Source organism: Jaculus jaculus, chromosome 1 (assembly GCF_020740685.1).
Source record: "Jaculus jaculus isolate mJacJac1 chromosome 1, mJacJac1.mat.Y.cur, whole genome shotgun sequence".
NCBI classification, from domain to species: Eukaryota; Metazoa; Chordata; class Mammalia; order Rodentia; family Dipodidae; genus Jaculus; species Jaculus jaculus.
The window spans coordinates 294,799,997-294,821,787 of NC_059102.1; the positions used below are offsets into that span (position 1 = coordinate 294,799,997).

General features: G+C 44.4%; 1 protein-coding gene across 1 annotated transcript in view; it reads right to left on the reverse strand.

Annotated features, from left to right (window-relative positions):
- Lamc1 (laminin subunit gamma 1) overlaps nt 1-13,901 on the reverse strand; it is a 140,940-nt gene extending 127,039 nt beyond the window's left edge. The window contains exon 1 of the mRNA XM_004658724.2: nt 13,487-13,901. Coding sequence (XP_004658781.1) covers nt 13,487-13,901 — 415 coding nt within the window. The remainder of the gene's footprint in view (nt 1-13,486) is intronic.
- Between the last annotated feature and the right edge of the window lie 7,890 nt (nt 13,902-21,791).

Here is a 21,791-nt window from a genome sequence, read left to right on the forward strand (position 1 = left end):
TATACAACCAATAAAAGTATGCCTAACCTAAAATTCTTCCCTTGAAAACATCCTGTCATTTACAAGTAAGTGTACAGCAACTTTTAAGAGCCAAATCCAAAGTTTCTCAAAGTTCTGTCAGAAATACCAGACTTAAAGGGGGTCGTGGTGGCACATGCCTTTAATCCCAGCACTCGGTTGGCAGAGGTAGGAGGATCACCATGAGTTCGAGGCCACCCTTGAGAATACAGAGTGAACTCCAGGTAAGCCTGGGCTAGAGTGAGATCCTACCAAAAATAAATAAAGAAAGAAAGAAACCCGGCTTAGTTCCTACTCCTTTGCCCAATTTAAGGAATTTAAAGTCTCTACAGTTCATCATCACTCACTCACCAAGTCTGATCTCAAGTGGCAGTGGTATGAGCACAGCCTAAATCACACCAGATCTGGACTGTACCTAAACACAAGCATGCAACTTCAGAGAGGTCACGAACCGCCTCACCGTATTACTCCACAAGGTAACAGCACTGACAGTGAAGAACTCAGAGGTAACGAGGAGGCACCAGACAAAAGGTACAGGAATTTCCTTTCTTCACTTGTTATTGACCAAAAAGGCCAAGAAGCAATGCTTGCTTTCATCACCCCGTTTTCAAGCTCCTGTTCTCTCTACAACCCATCCAGCAGGTCCCTTTGCTCCATGAAAGGCAAACAATGCCTTCACAATTACTTGGTTATTTTTAGAACTTTCTCAAATAACTCTGCCTTCCTGGAAAGTCCTTCATTCATGTCATTAGTTTTCTTCAAGCAGCCTTTTCGGCTAACTTCTACCCACACCTCTCAAGGTGTTCAGCAAATATTCACTCAGTTCTTTCAAAAACTTTCAACTGAATTATTGTATTACAGTATTTTTGTCTTACCTCCTCAAACACATTACAAATTATCTCAGGCTCAAGAGAATCTTAAAAAACTATTAATGTTACAGTGACCTTAAATAAAAATTTTTCTCTCCAGATGCCTGCTGATAAACACTTTTGCCCACTAATTAGAATCCCAGGGCAACAAGCTCACCTCACTTGAGGGGGTAATCTTTTCACATAGTTCTAAATATGTCACAAATTTTCATAAACTTCACCAAGTAAGCCACACAATTAAAGCTTCAGACATTATTACCAAGAGGCTCCATGATAGGCTGGGGATGTACCTAGCTTGCACATACATAAACCAGGCACGGGTGGTGCACACCCATAGTACCAGTACTTGCAGATGAAAGTGGGAGGTCATCCTTGGCTACAGAGCAAGTTTGAGACCAACCTGAAATACATGAGAACCAGTCTCAAAAGATAACATAAAAATAAATTCTCAACCTGGCATGGTGGCACACGCCTTTAATCCCAGCGCTGTGAGTTTAAGGCCAACCTGAGGCTACATAGTTAATTCCAGGCCAGCCTGCTCTATCTTTAAAAACCAAAAAAAAGAAAAAGAAAAAGAAGACAAAGAAAGTATTCTCTAAATGTGGGGCAACAACCCCAAACTTAGGATTTTACCACACTGACCACAAAGCAGCAACCCAAACCACTGCCTGTTTCCGGTGAGAACCAAACAACCTCTTCCCCTCCCCCAGCGCTGTCCTGTTCTCAAGGCTGGCTCTGGGCTTTCCTGAATGCCTTCTGATCTGCTCCCCAGAACTTCAGCTGACACAGCTGGGAGCTCAACTGAAATCAGATGGATAACTTGTTAGCTCAACTGGTACTTGTTAAAGCCCATTAATGCCAGCAACTTCCAAGAGAGAGGGAGATGACAGTAAGAGAAGAACCTCCTAGATTCTCTGATTCCTCGCTCTCCTACTTTAAGCCCAAACGCATCCCATACACAAATCACTTGTATATTATTTTGTGGTATAACCAACTGGCTGAAAGCAAGCCTGTAATCTCAGTACTCAGGAAAACCATCTTGAGTTCAAGACCAGCCTGGGTTACATAGAAAGACTGTCCCAGAGAGAAAAGAGACATGAAGGAAGCTTATTTTGAATCAAGTTTTCAACCAATTTTCAAAACAAAAAGAAGAGTCCAAAAATAAAACAATAACCCAATGTTCCTTCAATACAACAGGAAGAGTGCACAGTTGGAAAACAGAGTAAAAAACAGAGCTGAAAGGCTATAACCTCTGAGTTATAAGACACAAGGCAAATCCCTAGTTCAGCTCCCAGCCAGACTTGCAGAGCTTCTCCTCCCAAAAAGAGATCTGAGCTCACCATTGTCTAAGAAAGAGATAAGTGGCGTTTTATTATTTTATTTCATGAATATGTAGTTGCTGAGGGCACCAGACTGACTGGGCCCACTTATTTTCAGCTGGCCCCTGGAAGAGTGCACGGAAAGAGATGCAGATGGACTTACATGAGCAAGCTGTCCATTTTAAGCCTGAACTAACAAACATCTAACTTTATCACCCCAGCGGCGCCACTTATGAATCTTAGGGCAAGCCAATGAGACAGGGTAGCGGAACCCTTGTCCCATTCTGCTCACTGAAATGCACAGGTTATGGACAGATTGATCCCTTATTTGAAGCCCTCTCAGGGATTTTGAGCAGCAACAATAAACAAACACAAACAGAACAACAGTAGAGCTGTCAATAAGTACAAGGAGAGATAAGGCGCAGGTTTACTTCAGCTGCCTATTAACTACAGAGACACAAAACTACTGTCCATCTGCCTAACCAGTGTTAACATGGGAGACTGCAGGCTGCCCTGTCTGCAGTTCTTCCATCCTGAAGAGAGGGCATACCCTCGAACTGTCCCTAAAATGAACTATATAAACTAAAAGCCATGCCACCCCCAACAAGCAAGTAAAAATGTTTCATCACAACCTTTCTCCTTACCTGTTTGATAATCCCCTTTAAAGGATTTTGTCAGCAATGTGGGTGAATATGTATTTCTAAATAAAACGTGCTTATAACCATTTCTTTAAAAATTACATTAGAGAGGGCTAATCAAAATCTAAGAGGGTATGAATGTCACATGGAAGCCTACTTTCTTGGACACTGGCATACCCAGAAACCATAGTTTATGACTAGAAAATTTTCAGTGCCAGGAATGGGATACCTTCCAGTGGGTTGTTGGCCAGGGAGGTCTCTGATACAGGCCATGGCCAAGGCTCTTGGTTTCCCACCAGGACTAGATGGTAAGAACCTGTTGCTGAATACTCCACATACTACAGGCTGCAAGGTCACTGAGAAATCCTGCTGGTGTTGAGCTGAAAACCTCCTCCGTGTAAACCAGCTGACAGAAAGCTGGAAAAAGCTATGCTGCATGCAGCTCCATGAGGGAGACAGAAGTCATCAGTGGAGATAAACAACAGTGGACACTGCAAGCCTTAAATGTGGCCAGCCAGGCCAAATGAGCCAACAGACACAAGAGTGGCATGCCTGTTATGGAGGAAACCAACCCCTGAACTGGAAGCCCACTACATGGGAAGGAATCCATTCCTGATAATGAAAACTTAAAACAGGGGTAGTCATGAGCCCTAGGGGTGTAACATCTGCTGCTGTCTGGCTAAATGTATATACTATGCTCACCAAACTGCCCAGTAAGCATTTTTCTTAATGTTTATACCCATATATTAATGCTACTCTCACTTTTGGTTAGAGAACCTTCTCTTTTCAGATGGCAGTGACCTTGAGATGACTCAGAAGGCACCATGGTGCTGAGAAGAAGTGACAGAGGAGTGCTGAGCACTGAAATATCTCTATCACACCTTCTGAGACTCAGTGTCTGTTGCAGAAGAGGTGGCAGAAAGAATAGAGCCAAAGGAAGGGTAGGACTCCTTACAATGTGCTCCTCCAGACACAAAATGGCCTGGATAACCATGACCTCACAGTACCCGACACTACCTACACAAGACCATCATATTAGGAGGAAAAGATGATAATATCAAAATAAAAGACTGATTGAGAAGGAAAGGGGTAGGTAGGACAGACAGCAGATTTACAAAGGGAAAGTGGGGGGGGGATTACCATGGTTTATTGTCTATAATTATGGAAGTTGTCAATTAAAAAAAAAAAACCTGAGCCAGGCGTGGTGGCACACGCCTTTAATCCCAGCACTTGGGAGGCAGAGGTAGGAGGATCACTGTGAGTTCGAGGCCACCCTGAGACTACATAGTGAATTCCAGGCCAGCCTGGGCTAGAGTGAGACCCTACCTCAAAAAAAAAAGGAAAAAAAAGAAAACCTTAGGGCTGGAGAGATGGCTTGGCAGTTAAGGCATTTGCCTGCAAAGCCAAAGGACCCCGGTTTGACTCACCAGCACCCACATAAGCCAGAAGCACAAGGAGCACATGTGTCTGGAGTTCATTTGCAGTGGCTATAGGCCCTGATATGCCTATTCTCTATCTGTCTCCCTTCTCTCTCTCTTTGCATGCAAATAAATAAATAAGAAAAAAACTTTTAAAAAATTACATTAAACCCCAAAAGTAAATATTTACAAGAGAAAATTTATGACCAATTTTCTCATAAAATTTTCAAAGGCTGACTTCAAGGAATATTACAATGTAATTCATTTTATGTTCATCCGTCATTCTCAACTATGGCTTCTCAAATACCAACAGTCTTCAAATTCTATGGACTGATAGTATTTGGGGCATTTGCAGTGAGGAAATAGTGGTATTAGAACCCAGACATTGAACACAATCTTTTCCTGGACTATTGGTAAGTGGTAGACATTCCTGAATAATACTGGGAGGCAGCAACAAACCACAGCTCTCTATTAGCTGCTCAATCACAGAGTTCATCACTGCTATGCAGTGCACTGTGTTGCTGTGCAAAGAAATTTAGTAAATGGTCTGGAGAGATGGCTTAGCAGTTAAGACATCTGTCTGCAAAGCCAAAGGTCCTAGGGAATTGAACCTGGGGACCTACATAAGTCAGCTGCACAAGGTGGCACATGCATCTGGAGATTATCTGCAGTGGCTGGAGGCCCGGGAGCACCCATTCTCTCTCTCCCTCTGTCTGGGCGGCCCCCAAACAAATAAATATTTTTTCTAAAAAAGTAGGGTGTGGTAGCACACACCTTTAATCCCACCACTCAGGAGGCAGAGGTAGGAGGATCACTGTGAGTTTGAGGGCACCCTGGGACTACATAGTGAATTCCAGGTCGGCCTGGGCGAGAGCAAGACACTACCTCAAAAAGCAAAAATCAGGGCTGGAGAGATGGCTTAGTGGTTAAGCGCTTGCCTGTGAAGCCAAAGGACCCCGGTTCGAGGCTCAGTTCCCCAGGTCCCACATTAGCCATATGCACAAGGGGGCACACGCGTCTGGAGTTCGTTTGCAGAGGCTGGAAGCCCTGGTGCGCCCATTCTCTCTCTCTCCCTCTATCTGTCTTTCTCTCTCTGTCTGTCACTCTCAAATAAATAAATAAATAAAAATTTAAAAATAAATTAAAAAAAAAGCTAAAAACAAAAAGGTGGGGGAGCTGGAGAAATGGCTTAGTGGTTAAGAGGTTGCCTGTCAGGCCTAAGGACCCTGGTTCGAGGCTCGGTTCCCCAGGACCCATGTTAGCCAGATGCACAAGGGCACATGCATCTGGAGTTCCTTTGCACTGGCTAGAGGCTCTGGCGTGCCCATTCTCTATCTATCTATCTGCCTCTTTCTTTCTCTGTTGGTCACTCTCAAATAAATAAATTAAATTAAATTAATTTTTAAAAAGCAAAAAAAAAAAAAGGAAGGAAGGAATAAAGGAAGAAAATCTAGTGAGCTAGGTATATTGTATGCACTTTCAAGTTAAACAGTTTCAAGTTGCAATGGCTTTACTGGAGATATTAACCCCATCATGTTGAGAAACACCTATGTAAGAAGCCAAACTGGGAGTAGAAAAAGCATCAGTCTGTTGAGACCCTGCTGCTACTGCAATCAGGTGAAATCCTATGGGCATCTGTCTACATTAAAGCAGAGGCAAGAAAGATGGAAAGATAGTGATTCAAGAACCACAATAAAGGAAAGGTGGAGGGAGGACTAATAAAATCTAAGAGGATATAAATAAATCATATGGAAACCTACTTTTTTGGACAATGGAACACTCAGGAGCCATAGATTGTTACTAGAAATTTTTCAGTGCCAGGGACGGGATACCTTCCAGTGAGTTGTTGGCCAGGGAGGCCCTGATACCCCCAAAACATTACAGGCCATTGCCGAGGCCCTTGGTTTCCCACCAGGAATAGATGGTAAGACCCTATTGCTAAAGACTCCACATACTTGGGCTGCAAGATCACTGAGAAATCCTGCTGGAACTGAGCCGAAAACCTCCTCCACGTAGACCAGCTGACAGGAAGCTGGAAAAAGCTATGCTGCATACAGTTCAATGGGAGAGAGAGAAATCACCAGACCAAATGAACCAAAGAGTGCAATAGTGGCATGTCTGTTATGGGGAAACCAACTGCCCTCTAATGGACTGGAGGCCTGCTCTGTGGGAGGAAATATATCCCTGATACTGAAAACCTACAATAGGGGTAGTCACAGGCCCTAGGGGTGTAATGTCTACTGATGCCTGGCTAAAAGTATATACTTTGCTCACCAAACTGCCCAGTAAGAACTTCTCTTAATGTTCATACCTATATATTAATGCTACACTCACTTTTTTTAGAGAACCTTCTCTTTTCAGATGGCAGTGACCCTGGGATGACTCAGAAAGCACCGTGGTACTGAGAAGTGACAGAAGAGTGCTCAGCACTGAAACATCTCTGCCACACCTTCCAAGGCTCAGGGTCCATTGTGAAACAGGTGGCGGAAAGAATGTGAGAACCAAAGGAAGGGTAGAACCCCTTACAACATGCTCCTCCAGACACCAAATGGCCTGGATGTCCATGACCTCACAGTGCTTGACACTACCTACACAAGACCACCATAATAGGAGAAAAACAGCATGACATCAAAATGACTGATTGAGAGGGGGAGGGGATATGATGAAGAGTGGAGTTTCAAAAGGAAAAGTGGGAAGAAGGAGAGAATTACCATAGGATATTGTTTACAATTATGAAAGTTGTCAATAAAAAAATCAAATTAAAAAAAAAAAGAACCACAGTGACTGGAGAGAGTGGATAAGAGAGAAGAGTGCTGGAGTAAGGGTAAGTAGGGAGGAAAAGGGATGGGGCACTGGGGAAATGGCTCAGTTGGTAAAGTGTTTGCTATATTAGCATGAAACCTAAGTTCAGATCTCCAGCACCCATGTAAATGCTAGGTATGGTGGCCCACATCTATAATCCCAGTGCTGGGTAGTCAGGGGATTCCCCAAGGTTTATTGGGTAGTCTAGCTGAATCTGATTATCTCTGGATCCAGTGAGAGATCCTGTCTCAAAAAATAAGGTGGGAGCTGGGCGTGGTGATGCACGCCTTTAATCCTAGCATTCAAGAGCCAGAAGTAGGAGGATCACCATGAGTTCAAGGCCGTCCTGAGACTACATAGTGAATTCCAGGTCAGCCTGGGCCAGAACTAGACCCTACCTTGAAAAACTAAAACTTAAAAAAAAAAAAAAAAAAAAAAAGGTGGGGCTGGAGAGATGGCTTAGTGATTAAGGTACTTGCCTGCAAAGCCAAAGGACCCAGGTTCAATTCTCCACTACCCAGGTAAAGCCAGATGCACAAGGAAGTAGATGCTTCTGGAGTTTGCAGTGGGTAGATGCCTTGACATCCCTATTTTCTCTCTCCCTCTCTCAAATAAATAAATAAAAATAATTTTTTAATAAGGTGAAAAGCAATTGAAGGGACACTTCATATTGACTTGTAGCCTCAAAATACATGCACCCACACACATACCCACCACACATGCAAAAAGTGAGGCAGGGAGAGACGGAGTTTATGATAGCTGCCCAGAACTGTGCCATCTGAGTCACTAGAGCCATTCTGCTCACCAGAGTGATCTTTATTGAGTCTGTTAAGCATGGTTACATTTCAGAGGGGACTCAGGAGAAACTGGTTGAGAGCCTCAATGTTAAACAGTATTGTCACTTACTTAACTAGAGAATGCCAAACCAGCTTTGGGCTGGGCAAAATAAGGAGTAAACTTAGTTTTGGATATGGCCTCTAGACCTCCCAAATTAATCACCTCCAATAGCTCTCTGGATCTAGAGAAAGAGCTAAACCTAGAAATACAATTTTAAATTTGCAAACAGTAAAAGAAGCCTTGAAGTGAAGTGTTCACTCAGAGACAGTGAGTAGCATGAATGGGAAAAATCCAGGAATATAAGTAAAAAGGAGCAGACTAAGGAAGCTCAAGAAGACAACCAAAGGGTTCTCGCTTCTCTGAATCCATGTGCATGTGACCACATGACCTCGTATTCTAAAGGAATAAACTAGACTTTTAAAAATATAATTTATTAATTTGAGAAAGAAGCAGAGAGAGAGAGAGAATGGGCACACCAGGGCCTCTAGCTACTACAAACTCCAGACTCATGTACCACCTTGTGCATCTGGCTTACATGGGTACTGGAGAATTGAATTGGGTCCTTGGGCTTCACAGGCAAGCGTCTTAACTGCTAAGCCATCTCTCCAGCTCTGGATACTCCTTAAAGAGATTTGCTGGAGAAGCTATTATCTATAGAGACCAGGGTACTCAACTTTGGGTTCAAGGCTTTCCTTTAACTGGGACTTCTGGAAAATCACAAACATGGGATCCCCATTACTCAGCTATGAAAAATGTAATCACCAATAAAGTAGAGGCTTTCAAAACTGTAAACTGGTATAAGGACTCCCTTGATATAATATTGCAAAGACATTATAACCGTAAATTCCACCTGGCAGAGTACAAGCACATAAGAGAGGACCTTCAATCTTCCACACCTTTCTATCAGGCACGGTGGTATGTAATTCATAGGCATTTTAGCAATGTGTTCAGAATACTGGCAGGATCATGAGAATGCATGCACAGGGAGGAGTGCCTGACAAAAGGCATGCTGGACTTCCTAAGAGGATTTAGAATTGAAATAATCACCAGTGACCGATGATTAATTGGCAGATTGAGAGCAATGCCTCGGAGCTCCGACTTCTCTAATGTGTATGTTTTCTTCTGAGTGCCTTGGAAAAATGGAGAACGAATCTGCACAAAAAGCAGTCAACTGTAGAACAGCCAACCGTAACTTTTATAAAACTTCCTAACAACTACTGGCCATTAAAGAATGGCTCCTTAACTTCTCAAGTTGAAACCTGCAACATGTAATGTGAGACAAACTAAAAGAGTGTCCCCTCAGGGTGCACAAATACCACAGTGAACTAACTCAACAGCAAGAGCTAGTTCCTGACACAGTCAGAGCCTACCTTGCAAAGATTTTCCTAGGGGAAAATACTTTGCTATTTGTTCCATGTTACATACATACTGAACAATAAAATGAACCACCTTATATATCAACTGTTTTAATTTGTATACACACAAGACATTTGCACAGGGATTTAAAAGCTTCACATAACTAACAACATACTTGAAGCTTTGAGGTGCTTAGAAACTAATCTGGTTGCAATGGTAATTTTGGGAATTCCATAAACCCTGAGTTGCTTAGGTAAGTACTTTTCTTTAACCTGTTTTAAGAAAGGAAAAATTACCTTTCTGAAAGATCAAGACCCTGTCTGCCAAGTTTTCATCCACATGGATTATCAAAGTAAAGAAGCAGTTTAATAAAAGGATATCCTCAGCTATGGTATTACTATCAACTACAACCTGGAAACTGATAAAACTTACTTATAGCATATTCACAAGACATAAAAGCCAAATGTTTAAACAGAATTTCGGGAAGAAGATCCAAAGGCTAAGTGTTTTCAGAAAAGGGTGCCTGGCTGAAATTTTCTCTACATCAAGCAGAAAACTGTTGTGGTTCCTAAAGCAGCTTTGACTCTTCATAGCCAAAGGTGCACACTGGGCTTTGTAACCCCTCTATATGGAGGTGAGAAATATCAGGTGTCAGGCTGGAGAGATGGCTCAATGGCTAAAAGAACTTGCTTGCAAGGCCTGACAGCCTGGGTTTGATTCCCCACATAAAGTACCCACATAAAGCCAAATGCACAAAGTGGCATATGCATCTGGAGTTCATTTGCAAGGGGCCCTGGAGTGACCATATTCATTCTCATTCTATCTCCTCTTTCTCTTTTTCTTTCTCTCTCTCTCTTAAAAAATATACAGTGTCTCCTGGCTTTTGTACATCAAGTGATAACAGTGCTTACAATTATCTAATTTGTACATGCCATAGGTTAAAATATGATTCAGCACCCCCAAATGGTACCAATTAAAGTGATCATGTAATGGGATATGTGAACATTTCTAAAGGGTTACATAAATTGCCATGGGTAATGTCTAGGGTGTGAAGCTTAATAACTACAAATATAGTATGTCACTACATTTATTGTTTGAATATACCATGTCATGTTTCATTTTTATAACTAAAAAGTGACTTAATGATCAGTGCCAAAACATGCATGTATACTATCACCACTTAAGTGTGACCTGAGTTGACTTATTTTTCAGTTTCCTATGTTTAAAGTTCAACATCAAAAGGTAAGCTAGAAAAGCAGTGGCCAGGCCTATTCTTTCACATGCTCTGTAAGGGCAAGGCACAATATGCATCACTTGTTGAAGGGTATGTGAAATTTGAACTGGATGGGAGATTTAATAGATGCACAAAACAGTCATGGTACTTGACTCCATGGGAAATAATTAGTTAGCTACAGCTCATGGAGTAACCGGAGCTAAGGAGTGAGTATGCTGAATATCAAAACACAGAGGCATACACCTACCTTGCCTACTTGCCCTGATCATAACATTAGGCACAAATATATCCTTGTCATTAAAGAGAGAAGGTAGTAGGAACATCAACCTCACTCCACACAAATCTCCCTAGTTCTTCCCACCTTCTCCACTCACTCCACACAATTTCCTCTAGATCACCATTTTTGATTCAAGGACAAGTCAGTAAGGTCTAGTCAAGTTTTCATAAGCTATCTAACTAAAAATATAAAGCATATGTTTTCACAATTAATGGCAATACTTATATTAAAAATACTTTTAATATCTTTTTCAAGTTTAAAACTTAATTTTACGAATGTAATCTAGTAAACAATTGAATTTTTCAGAAAAACCAAATACAACCTTACAACACTTTAAAAGTAGAAAAGTCCCCAGGCCCAGAAAGCCAAGCGCCACATGTTCTCTCTCATATGTGGATCCTAGCTACAGATGATTGGGCTTCTGCGTGAGAATGAAAATACTTAGTAGCAGAGGCCAGTAAGTTGAAAAGGAGACAAAAAGGGTGGAGAAAGGAAGGGAGGAAGATACTTAATAGGTTGATATTGTATATATGTAATTACAATGATTGTAATGGGGAGGTAATATGATGGAGAATGGAATTTCAAATGGGAAAATGTGGGGGTGGGGAGGGAGGGAATTACCATGGGATATATTTTATAATCATGGAAAATGTTAATAAAAATTTAAAAAAAAAAAAAGTAGAAAAGTCACATTAGAGTCCTAGGGAGGTGAGCTCCAAGATCTATTTTGGCCTTATTATTACCCTGACCTGAAGTGAATACATTGGCTCCCAGCAGCTAGCAGCCTAACTTGACTGATAGGCTTATCCTACCACATTGTCTTAGAAAGAGAATTAACAGGGGAGTAATCTATCTACCTCTGCCATCACCTGAAACAAACCTTAGCTCCTTGGGCCTAGAAGAGGAGGAAAGCCAAGATTGACAAGCTATTGTTCTGAACTTTTCAACTGAATCTCAGGCTCTGGAAGACATCAAGGCCTTGCCTTTTCTTTAAAACTTTTTCTAATTTGAAAGTGGATTAAATAAGGCTTCAAGGATATTCAAAACTGAATACAAATATCTTCATGAGTCAAAAACTTAAACAAAAATAACTGTAAATAAATCATGAAACTAATTTTGGACAATCTTGAAAAGCAGTGAAGTATCCCCCACAAGACCTTGGGAAACACTGGTGGTCTTAAAACAGCATCTTTAGAAAGGCATCAGGTGTGGAGGCGCATGCCTTTAATCCCAACACTTGGGGGACAGAGGTAGGAGGATCACCATGAGTTCGAGGCCACCCTGAAACTACATAGTGCATTCCAGGTCAGCCTAGCCTAAAGACCCTATCTCAAAAACCAACCCCCCCCCAAAAAAAAAACAGGCAAGGTGTCTCTACACTACTGGTTCTAGACATTACCAGCACCTTTTAAAACTTGAACTCACCTAATTTCTTCAATTTCCTGAAATGCAGATGCCTCATAGTTTCTTTTATGAATGTGTCTGCAAAAAGTCTATTCTGCCTGTTGACTCATCCACAAATAAAATGGCGTTTATTCCACACTCAATACTTTATACTTTTCAAGGCACTTTTTGAAAGTCATATTCTTTCTCTGGAATCTTGATATAAGAAAAAAAAAATGCCTAATCATGATGAAAAGTACCCATTTGCCTACAAAATGTCCCTTTCAAACATTCCAAATAATATTAGCTCTACAGGATTATTATGCTTTGACAGAAGAATGGTTTGGGGCAGTCAGCTCTGGAAGTTCATTAGTACCAGCTACTGGTAAAAATCAAGCATTCCAATGTAATGCAGATCAAAGTTCTACAAATGACAGTTACACATATGTTCTGCTTGCTTATATATAAATCAATAATAAAACTTTGCTAGATCAAGTATGATTTTTGATGCTTTCTGATAGTAGCGTCCTTTCTCATGCACAGTCCTGCCATGTAGTTTCCAATATATATCCCTTCTTGATTTATAAAAAGTCACTTATTTATGTTATTACATTTGCTGTGAATCAAAGCCAGAAGGAAGACTGTGAGGAGAGCCTTTTTATACAAAATCGTGCCCAGCAATTACAGTAGGTTCAGACCACTATCTTTTGTTTTCTCATATCAGGATTAGCTTTGTGGCTCTTAATTAAGGCTGAACAGCTCTAAAGAACAGTAACTTGAAAAGTGAACTTATATCATAATTACACATAGGCAAACAAGCAATAAAGGCATTTGCTCCCCCCCCCCTCCTCTGGCCATTCCCTTAACAACAATCATCCTCAACTCTGGAGACAGCTTAACATTTCAAAGGCAGAAGTGTTTAAGGTGGACGTTCTGGTCTCTGATCCAAGAATGCGTTGTGATGGCCTTGCTATAAGAGAAAAGCCAGAATGGGTGTTTCTCAGCAATGCTTGGGGAGGGGGGAGAGTGGGGGGAACCAAACTCCTAAAAACCAAAATCACAAATATAAGAACAAAAATCCAGTTAGAAAGGGTTAGAAAGGACAAGCCGAGAGATGCTAATATCGGGCATCTTGGCCCTCACCGGATGTTAAAAGCGAGATCAATTTTAGAAGTTGGAGAAAGGAATTTGTGTGTGGCACGGGCTGGGAAGCAGACAGACGGCAGCACGCGGCCGGACAGGTCCCTCAAGCTGGCCCCGGGGTGGGGGTTGAAGACAGCCCGGGAGCTGGGCCGCCGGCGAGCAGTGGCGGGGGACAGGGCTGTCACCGCTTACCCAGGTGCAGGGTGAGGTTGATGGAGTTGGGGTACTGCACCCCGGCCAGCATGGTCTGGCTTTGCCACCAGGTGGTGTCGGCCTGGTTGTTGTAGTCGGTCAGGAAAGCCGCCCCGTGCTGCAGGTGGGGCTGCCCGGCGTCGCACAGGTGACAGGACTTGGTGACCCCGGTCACCCCGGTCTGCACACAGTACTCCTCGGGCGGAGTCCCACACGTGTTGGTGGCCACCACGGTCACGTTGAAGGCGGCGTTGACGAACTCGGGCATGCAGCGCTGCGGCCGCCCGCCCTCGTCCGTGCACTCGTCCATGGCTGCCCGGGCACAGCCCGCCACGGCGGCCGCCAGCACGGCCAGCACCGGCCACAGCCGCCCCCGGGACCGCAGGGCCAACGCGGCCCGCTCGCCGCCCGTCATCCCGCCGCGCGCACGCTGGGCCACGGCTTAGGCAAGGGCGCCGGCGCGTTCCTCTCGCCCGGCGGCGTCCCTCGGAGGCCGGACTCGCGCACGGCGCTGGCGCTAGCTGGCGGACGGGCGGATGCTCTCTCCTGGCGAGGACCGCACGGCCACTGACCGGTGTCCCGCGCCGCCTCCGCGCTGCCCTCTCCCTCCCCGCGCAGCCCGCACTCTGCGCCGACCCCCGACTTCCGAGCGCGCACCCGAGAGCGCGCCCAGGGGAGGAAGGAGCAGGGGGTGGGGTCGGCCGGGTGGGGTGGGGTCTGGCTCAGGAGAAAGCCCCACCCCGGCCTCCTCTCAGCCGCTCGTGCGGCCCCCAGAGCGGCTCCCCCCGCCCTCCGCGCGCCCTGGACAGCGCGTCGGCCCTGGCGACTCTCCGAGGGGACAGCGGTGGGGGCGGGCGGGGCCTGAGTGGGGCGTGGCCAGAGAGCCGAGGGGCGACGTGGGCGTGGCCATGGCGCTACGGCAGGGGGAGGGGCGGGGCCAAGGGACTAAGGCCGGCGCGAGTGAAGTGGGCGGGGCCAGGGAGCTACAGCAGAAGGAAAGGTGAGGGGGCGGGGCCAGGGGCTGTGGTGGGAGGGAGGAGCGAAGTGAGCGTGGCCAGAGAGCTGCTGAAAGGGAGGGAGAAGGGGCGGGGCCAGGGGGCTACAGCAGGGGGAAGGGCGAGGGGCGGGGCCAAGGAGCAGCAGGAGGGGCGTGGCTATGGAGCAATAGCCGGCGGGAATGGGCGAGGGGCGAGGGGCGGGGCGAGGGAGCAGAAGGTGGGGAAGAGAGGGCGAGGTACGGGTGGGGCAGGAGGTGGGCGTGGCCGGGGAGTGGAGGGAGGCTGGCGGGAGGGTCTCAGGGCGATGCATGCTGGGAGGGAAGGGTCTGTGGCGGGCACCCGTTAATCTGCTGGGTTCGCACTGCCGGGACCTGGGGCGACGCAGATGGCGGAGGTAGTTCGGGGTAGGCCTTGGAGCCTCGTGACAACTTGGACCTGGGTGTGGGGGAAGGGGGCGAGCGAGTCCCCGCCCAGCCAGGTGTCCGCACTTAATGTCCGGCCCGACCACCTCCTGGGCGCAGGTCCTGAGCTACACCTAAGCGGGCGGGGCCCGTCGCGGAGCCCTCGGAGGGGAGCGTCCAGGGCCTGGTCGGAGCATCAGAAAGAATTCAGCGGAGCGATTTCCTGCCGCACAGCGTTACCAGCCGTTTCTCCCGAGTGAGGAAGGAAGTGGAAAGGCTGGGAATGGAATGACATTTTTCCCCTGGGTACGCAGACCCGCTGCGAAATTCTTCCACTGTGTTGTTTGTGTTCCCCCGCCTTGCCTTTAAAAGACTCGAAATGATCTGGATTCTGACATCCTCCTTTTCGAGCTTGCTGAGTCACGGGATGTTCTCAGTGCCAGAATGACTCAGTTCACAGAGCCTGAGCCAGAAGATCATGAGTGTTAGCACCAAATCAGAACCTGGGCCCTTACCCAGTACTGATAGAACATAGGGATAGGATAGAACGTAGGGACGGTGTAAAATTGGATCAGCTGCGGGCCGTGATGGCAGGCGCCTTTAATCCCAGCACTGGGAGGCACAGGTAGGAGGATCGCCGTGAGTTCGAGGCCACCCTGAGACTACACAGTGAAATCCAGGTCAGCCTGGGCTAGAGTGAGATCTTACCTCGTAAAACACAAATGAAAAAAATGGATCAGCCGAGAGCCAGGCGTGGTGGCGGATGCCTGCGATCACAGCACTGGCAAGGCTGAGCGGGCAGGATGTCAGCTGGGGTTATAGAATAGGGGACCCTAAATAAAAAAAAAAAAAGCGGGGCGGGGGTAGGCCTGTAAACCTGCGGAAGGAACAAAATGGATGCACACAGTGTGATTCCTGGAGATAGGTGTTTGTCTAACCTTTCAGAACTGTGATGATAAAGAGAGAATAATACGAATAAAACACCTGGTCAGCCTGGGCTACAGTGAGAATCTACCTCAAAAAAATAAATAAAAACTGGTGTTAGGTCTAATAGTCTCTAAGTGTGCATCTAAAACAGTGAAATAAATGAGTGTGGTTAAGTTCAGCATTAACCCAAGTCCTTTTAAGAGGGCTTTAAGATGATAGCCTAGTGCTGGAGAGAAGGCTTAGCAGTTAAGGTACTTGCTTGCGAAGCCAAAGGACCCAGGTTCCCAGGACCTACCTAAGCCACATGTGCAGGCACACATGAATCTGGAGTTCCTTTGCAGTGGCTAGAGGCCCTGACATGTCCATTCTTTCTCTGTCTCTATCTCTCTCTCTCTGCTTGCAAATAAATAAAATAATAATTAAAAATATAATAGTCTAGTTATATAAAGTGGTTGTGAGTACACCTACTGTATATTGATTTGTTTGATGAGATGGGGAGAGATCATTAGTGCTAAAGATCTCTCTGAGTCTTCTCCCTGAGCACTCTTTGGGAAAAGAAAATCATGGGGCCTGCAGTCATGTTTTCTTTCATATTTGGGTTGAGGCAGAGTCAGTATATTCACCTATCCTAGAGGAGATGACAGTCTTAAGTTCTTTGCATGTTTGTTTCATTTTCATTGCTTTCTTTTGGGTTCTAATGTCCAAAGCAACTTCAGAATACTGTGCTGATTTGTTCCATAACTTCATCACCATCACCTCATCTGGTATTTGCAAAGCTCTTAACATCTTGAATTAACCTCTTTAATTTAGAGTCTACATTCTAATGCTCAAGGGAATGTAGTTACAAGAAATAACCCATTTGGAAAAGAGATAAAGGGTATCCATCCAGCTAGAGTGCTTGATGACTAAAAAAAAAGAAGAAGAAGAAGAAGTTGTTTTTTGTTCCATTGCATTCAGTGAATTTGGCAGGGAGGGGGTTTTCTTTGAAAGAGGGCCCACTCTGTCCTGGCATGGAACTTACATTAATCCTCCTGCCTCAGCCTTCTGAAAGCTGGAAGTATAAACATCTGTTGTCCTTGTATGAATCTTGATTCAAACAAAGTGAAGACATTGTTAACACAATTTTAAAGATAATTCAGGAAATCTGGCCACTAGATATTGGATGATAATAAAGTATTTTAAGTACCTAGCAAGGCCACAGTTAGTAAATAGACTCGGTGCTTAACAAAGAGAAAAGAGTATCGAGAGGGAATGGGGAGTAAATGGAGAAAGAGAAGAGGGAAAAGAAGAAAGGAAAGACAAATGGGATGGCTCTGGATATAATACCAGCACTCAAAGCAAGAGGATTTAGTTTGGGACCAACCTGCAGTACAAAGAGAGACCTTACCTCCTTAAGCTCCCCCCATCAAAAAAAACATTAAAAGGTGACTATGAGATTTATTACAAGTTATGCTTCTTTCAAAAAAAAATTTCCAGAGCCTTATCCTTTTAGACACTTTTTTTTTCAAGGTAGGGTCTCACTCTAGCCTAGGCTGACCTGGAACTCACTATGTAGTCTCAAACTGGCCTCAGATGCACAAAGATCCTCCTACCTCAGGCTCCTGAGTACTGGGATTAAAGACTTGCATCACCAAGCCTGGCTAAACACATATTCTTGATACCTTCTCCAGCTAGACAGCTGGAAATCTAGTAAGTTACAAGCTGTAGTAAACTTATGAATCTAGTGGAAAGCATCCCTTCAAGCTCCCATACTGGCCTGTATTTACATGCTATTCTCATTTTTTCAAAAGTAAGCAGAAGATGCTATGTCAAACTGAAGAAATTAAGTCACGGAGAGTTTAGGTAATCCCTGTAGTGGAGCAGGAAGCAAAACCAGGACAAGAGGCTGCCCTTCTGGCTCTCTCTGCAGTACTGCTCCCTCCCCTGTCATATAAAGAGGCTAAAGGAACAGCTATCCCATACTTCCAGGGTTTTTAGGTTATCAAATGGGAGTTTAATACTAGGTAAAATTAGGGCTGGAGAGATGGCTTGCAGTTAAGGCGTTTGCCTGCAAAGCCAAAGGACCCCAGGTTCGATCCCCCAGGACCCCCGTAAGCCAGATGCACAAGGTGGCCCATGCGTCTGGAGTTTGTTTGCAGTGGCTGGAGGCCCTGGCACTCATTCTCTCTGTGTGTGTGTCTCTTTCAAATAAATAAAATATACTTTAAAAAAAAAAAAAACACTAGGTGAAGGGCTGGAGAGATGGCCTAGTGGTTAAGCACTTGCCTGTGAGGCCTAAGGACCCCAGTTCGAGGCTCAATTCCCCAGGATCCATGTTACACAAGGGGGCGCACGCATCTGGAGTTTGTTTGCAGTGACTGGAGGCCCTGGCATGCTCATTCTCACCCTCTCTCTCTCTCCCCCTTCCCCTCTCCCTCTTTCTCTCTCTGTCTGTCGCTCTCAAATAAATAAAACAATAAACTAGGTGAAATGAATAGGATCTTGGAAGAAAGTTACAATATCACTATTCAAAGTTCCAGTAACTACATAGGATACTTTCTGTGGCTTATAGATCCTGCCTAGGTCCTTGGTACAAGTCCAAGCATAACAAGATAAGGTATCTGGTATGGCCTTGCTTAGGTAAAGACAGGATTCCTCTTGAATGAGGTAGTTTTTCAATACCACCCATCCCTCTACACCAAATTCAAGCCATCTTAAATCATTCTAGTTTTAAAAAGAAAGGGGGTGAGGAAGAAATACATCATTTCCTAAGTTTTAAAACAGAACTTTATAGCATACAATTGCAATGAAAAGGAAGTGTTGGACTGGAGAGACAGCTCAGCAGTTAAGGTACTTGTCTGCAAAGCCAAAGGACCCAGATTCGATTCACCAAGACCCACATAAGCCAGACACACAAGGTGGCACATGGGTCTGAAGTTCATTGCAGTAGCTGGAGGCCCTAGAGTGCCCCATCCATATATATATATACACATACATACATATACATATATATATGTGTGTGTGTGTGTATATATATATATATATATACACATACATACATATACATATATATGTGTGTGTGTGTGTATATGGATGTCCCTCTCTCCCTCTCTCTTTCTCTTGTCCCCCCCCCCAAATAGCCAGGCGTGGTGGCACATGCCTTTAATCCCAGCACTCAGGAGGCAGAGGTAGGTGAATTGCCATGAGTTCGAGGCCACCCTGAGACTACATAGTGACTTCCAGGTCAGCCTGAGTTAGAGTGAGACTTTACCTTGAATTAAAAAAAAGTAAAGAAATACATAAATATTTTTAAAAAGGAGTGTTTCCTTGCTTGTAAAACCTGATGGCCCAGATTTAATTTCCCAGTTCTTCATGTAAAGCCAGAGGCACAAAGTGGCACATGTGTCTGGAGTTCTTTTGCATCAGCTAGAGGCCTTGGCCATGCCCATACTCACTCATTCTGTATTTCTCTCAAATAAATAAATGAATAAAATATTTTAAAAGAAAAATTGTTTCCAAAAGCTAGTAGCAAACCCACTCTCATCCAAAGCCAAAACCTTCCCATTAAGAAAAAAAATCTAGAAAATTTTATTATCCTATTAACCAGATGTGAAATACATCTTATCATAGGAAAAAAAAAAAGAGATACTTTCCTATATGCAAATTGCATGGCTTTATTGTGGGAATTTAGAATGTCTTTAACAAGTTGTCAACCCCTGTGGTTTATTATTGTTGAATTTATGGTTTATTACAAAGCTGGAATTACAGGTATGTGCCATCAAGCCAGTAACTGGGTTCTGGGGTTTCGGGGGGTTTTTTGGGTTTTTTTGTGGGGAGCAGGTTGTTGTTTAGTTTGTTTTGAGATAGAGTCTCCTGTACCCCAGGTTGGTCTTGAGCTCCTACATAGCTTAAGATGACCTTGAACTCTTGATCATTCTGCATCTACCTCCCTAGTGCTTAGACTACTGACATGCACCACCACCCCAGTTTTATATGGCACCAGGAATTAAACTCAGGGCTTCAAGAATTCTAGGCAAGCATTCTACCAACTGAACTATAGCCCGAGCCTGGGGTCTTTTGACCAGGGATACTGCTCTGTATCTCAAGCTGGCCTCAAATTGAGTCCCTCTGCTTCTGCTTCCTAGTGCCAGCTTATATAATAAAGCCTGCACCTCCACTCCCTGCAGTTCTGGTTGTTTTAGAATGCTGAGTAAATGAAATCACATATTACATACCTTATGTGGAAATGCCAACTTTTAATCAACATTATGTTTTTAAAATTTTCCATATTGATGCTGTTGCAGTCAGGTTCACATTGCTGGCAGAAAACACCCACCCAAGAGCAGCCTGTGGGGAAAGAAAGAAAGAAAAAAAAAAAGAGTTTGTTTTGGTTTACAGAATAGAGGGAAAGCTCCCTGATGGCAGGGAAAATCAATGGCATCAACAAAAGGTAGACATCATCTCCCAGCCAATATCAGATGAACAACAGCCGCAGCAGGAGACTATGCCAAACACTGGCAAGAGGAAGCTGGCTATAACACCCACATGTCCACCCCCAACAATACACTGCCTCCAGGTGGCTTTAATTCCCAAATTGCCATCAGCTGGGGACCTAGCCTTCAGAACACCTAAGTTTATGGGGGACAACTGAATCAAACCACCACAGATGCCCACAGTAATCATCCATTATATGATATTTTGTTATATGATATTCTATGAATAATCAACTGCAATTTCTTTATGCACTCTATTGTTAATGGACATTCAGTACTTTCTAGTTTAAGGCTATTTGCATAATGTTACTGTTACATCAACATTCTTAGAACAAAGTGTGGTGGCATAAACCAGTAATCCCAGCGAAGGAAGTGTTGCAATCAGCTTCATGTTGCTGGGATGAATTTCCAATCCAGGCACAAGTTATGGGAGAAATGGATTTATTGAAGCTTACAGATCCAGAGGAAGTTCCACAATGGGGGAGGAAGCTGACACACACCCCCCTTTCACTGGTCCACATAGAGAAGAATACCACCACCAACATCACAAGCAAGCAGGCTTTAGAAACCCCAGGCAGAATTCAAGCATTTTACATATCTTTAGGCTAGAATTCCAAATGCACCCCAAACACAGGACCCTAGGATCCACCCACAGTGACAACAAATTACGAACTTGAATAAAACTACTAAATCTCAAACCAGGAGTAGTGGCGCACACTTTTTTTTTTTAATTTTTATTTATTTATTTGAGAGCGACAGACACAGAGAGAAAGACAGAGGAAGAGAGAGAGAATGGGCGCGCCAGGGCTTCCAGCCTCTGCAAATGAACTCCAGACGCGTGCGCCCCCTTGTGCATCTGGCTAACGTGGGACCTGGGGAACTGAGCCTCAAACCAGGGTCCTTAGGCTTCACAGGCAAGCGCTTAACCGCTAAGCCATCTCTCCAGCCCAGTGGCGCACACTTTTAATCCCAGCACTCGGGAAGCAAAGGTAATGAGAATTGCCTTGAGTTCAAGGCCACCCTAAGACTATATAGTGAATTCCAGGTCAGCCTGAGCTAGAGCAAGACCCTACCTCGAAAAACAAAACAAAAAAAAGAAAAAAACCCTCCTGAATCTCCTGGGGGCATCCATTCAAACTACCTCAAGAAGAAACAGGAGTCAGATAGCTTTCTCTGTAGCCTCTGGATCTGTGTTTTGATGTGGTTTGAGTGACCACAGTGTCTGTTACCATCTCCCTGGGACTGGTTTTCAGGCTGGCCATGAGAGCAGGATTCGTGTCACTGCTTCCCCTGTAGTGACTTCTGAGCCTGGACAGATGAGGTGGAAGTGACCCATCTCCTGGAAAACAGTTGGCTCTCTTTCTTGATGTATTCTTGTTCTCCCCAGTATTCGACACCATCTGTAAGATAGAACAGATTCTCCAACCAAATGTGACAGCAGTTTGAATTAAAGGGATAAGCCTAATTATTAGAGATATTGCTGATGTGTATATCCACTCTTCTTAAT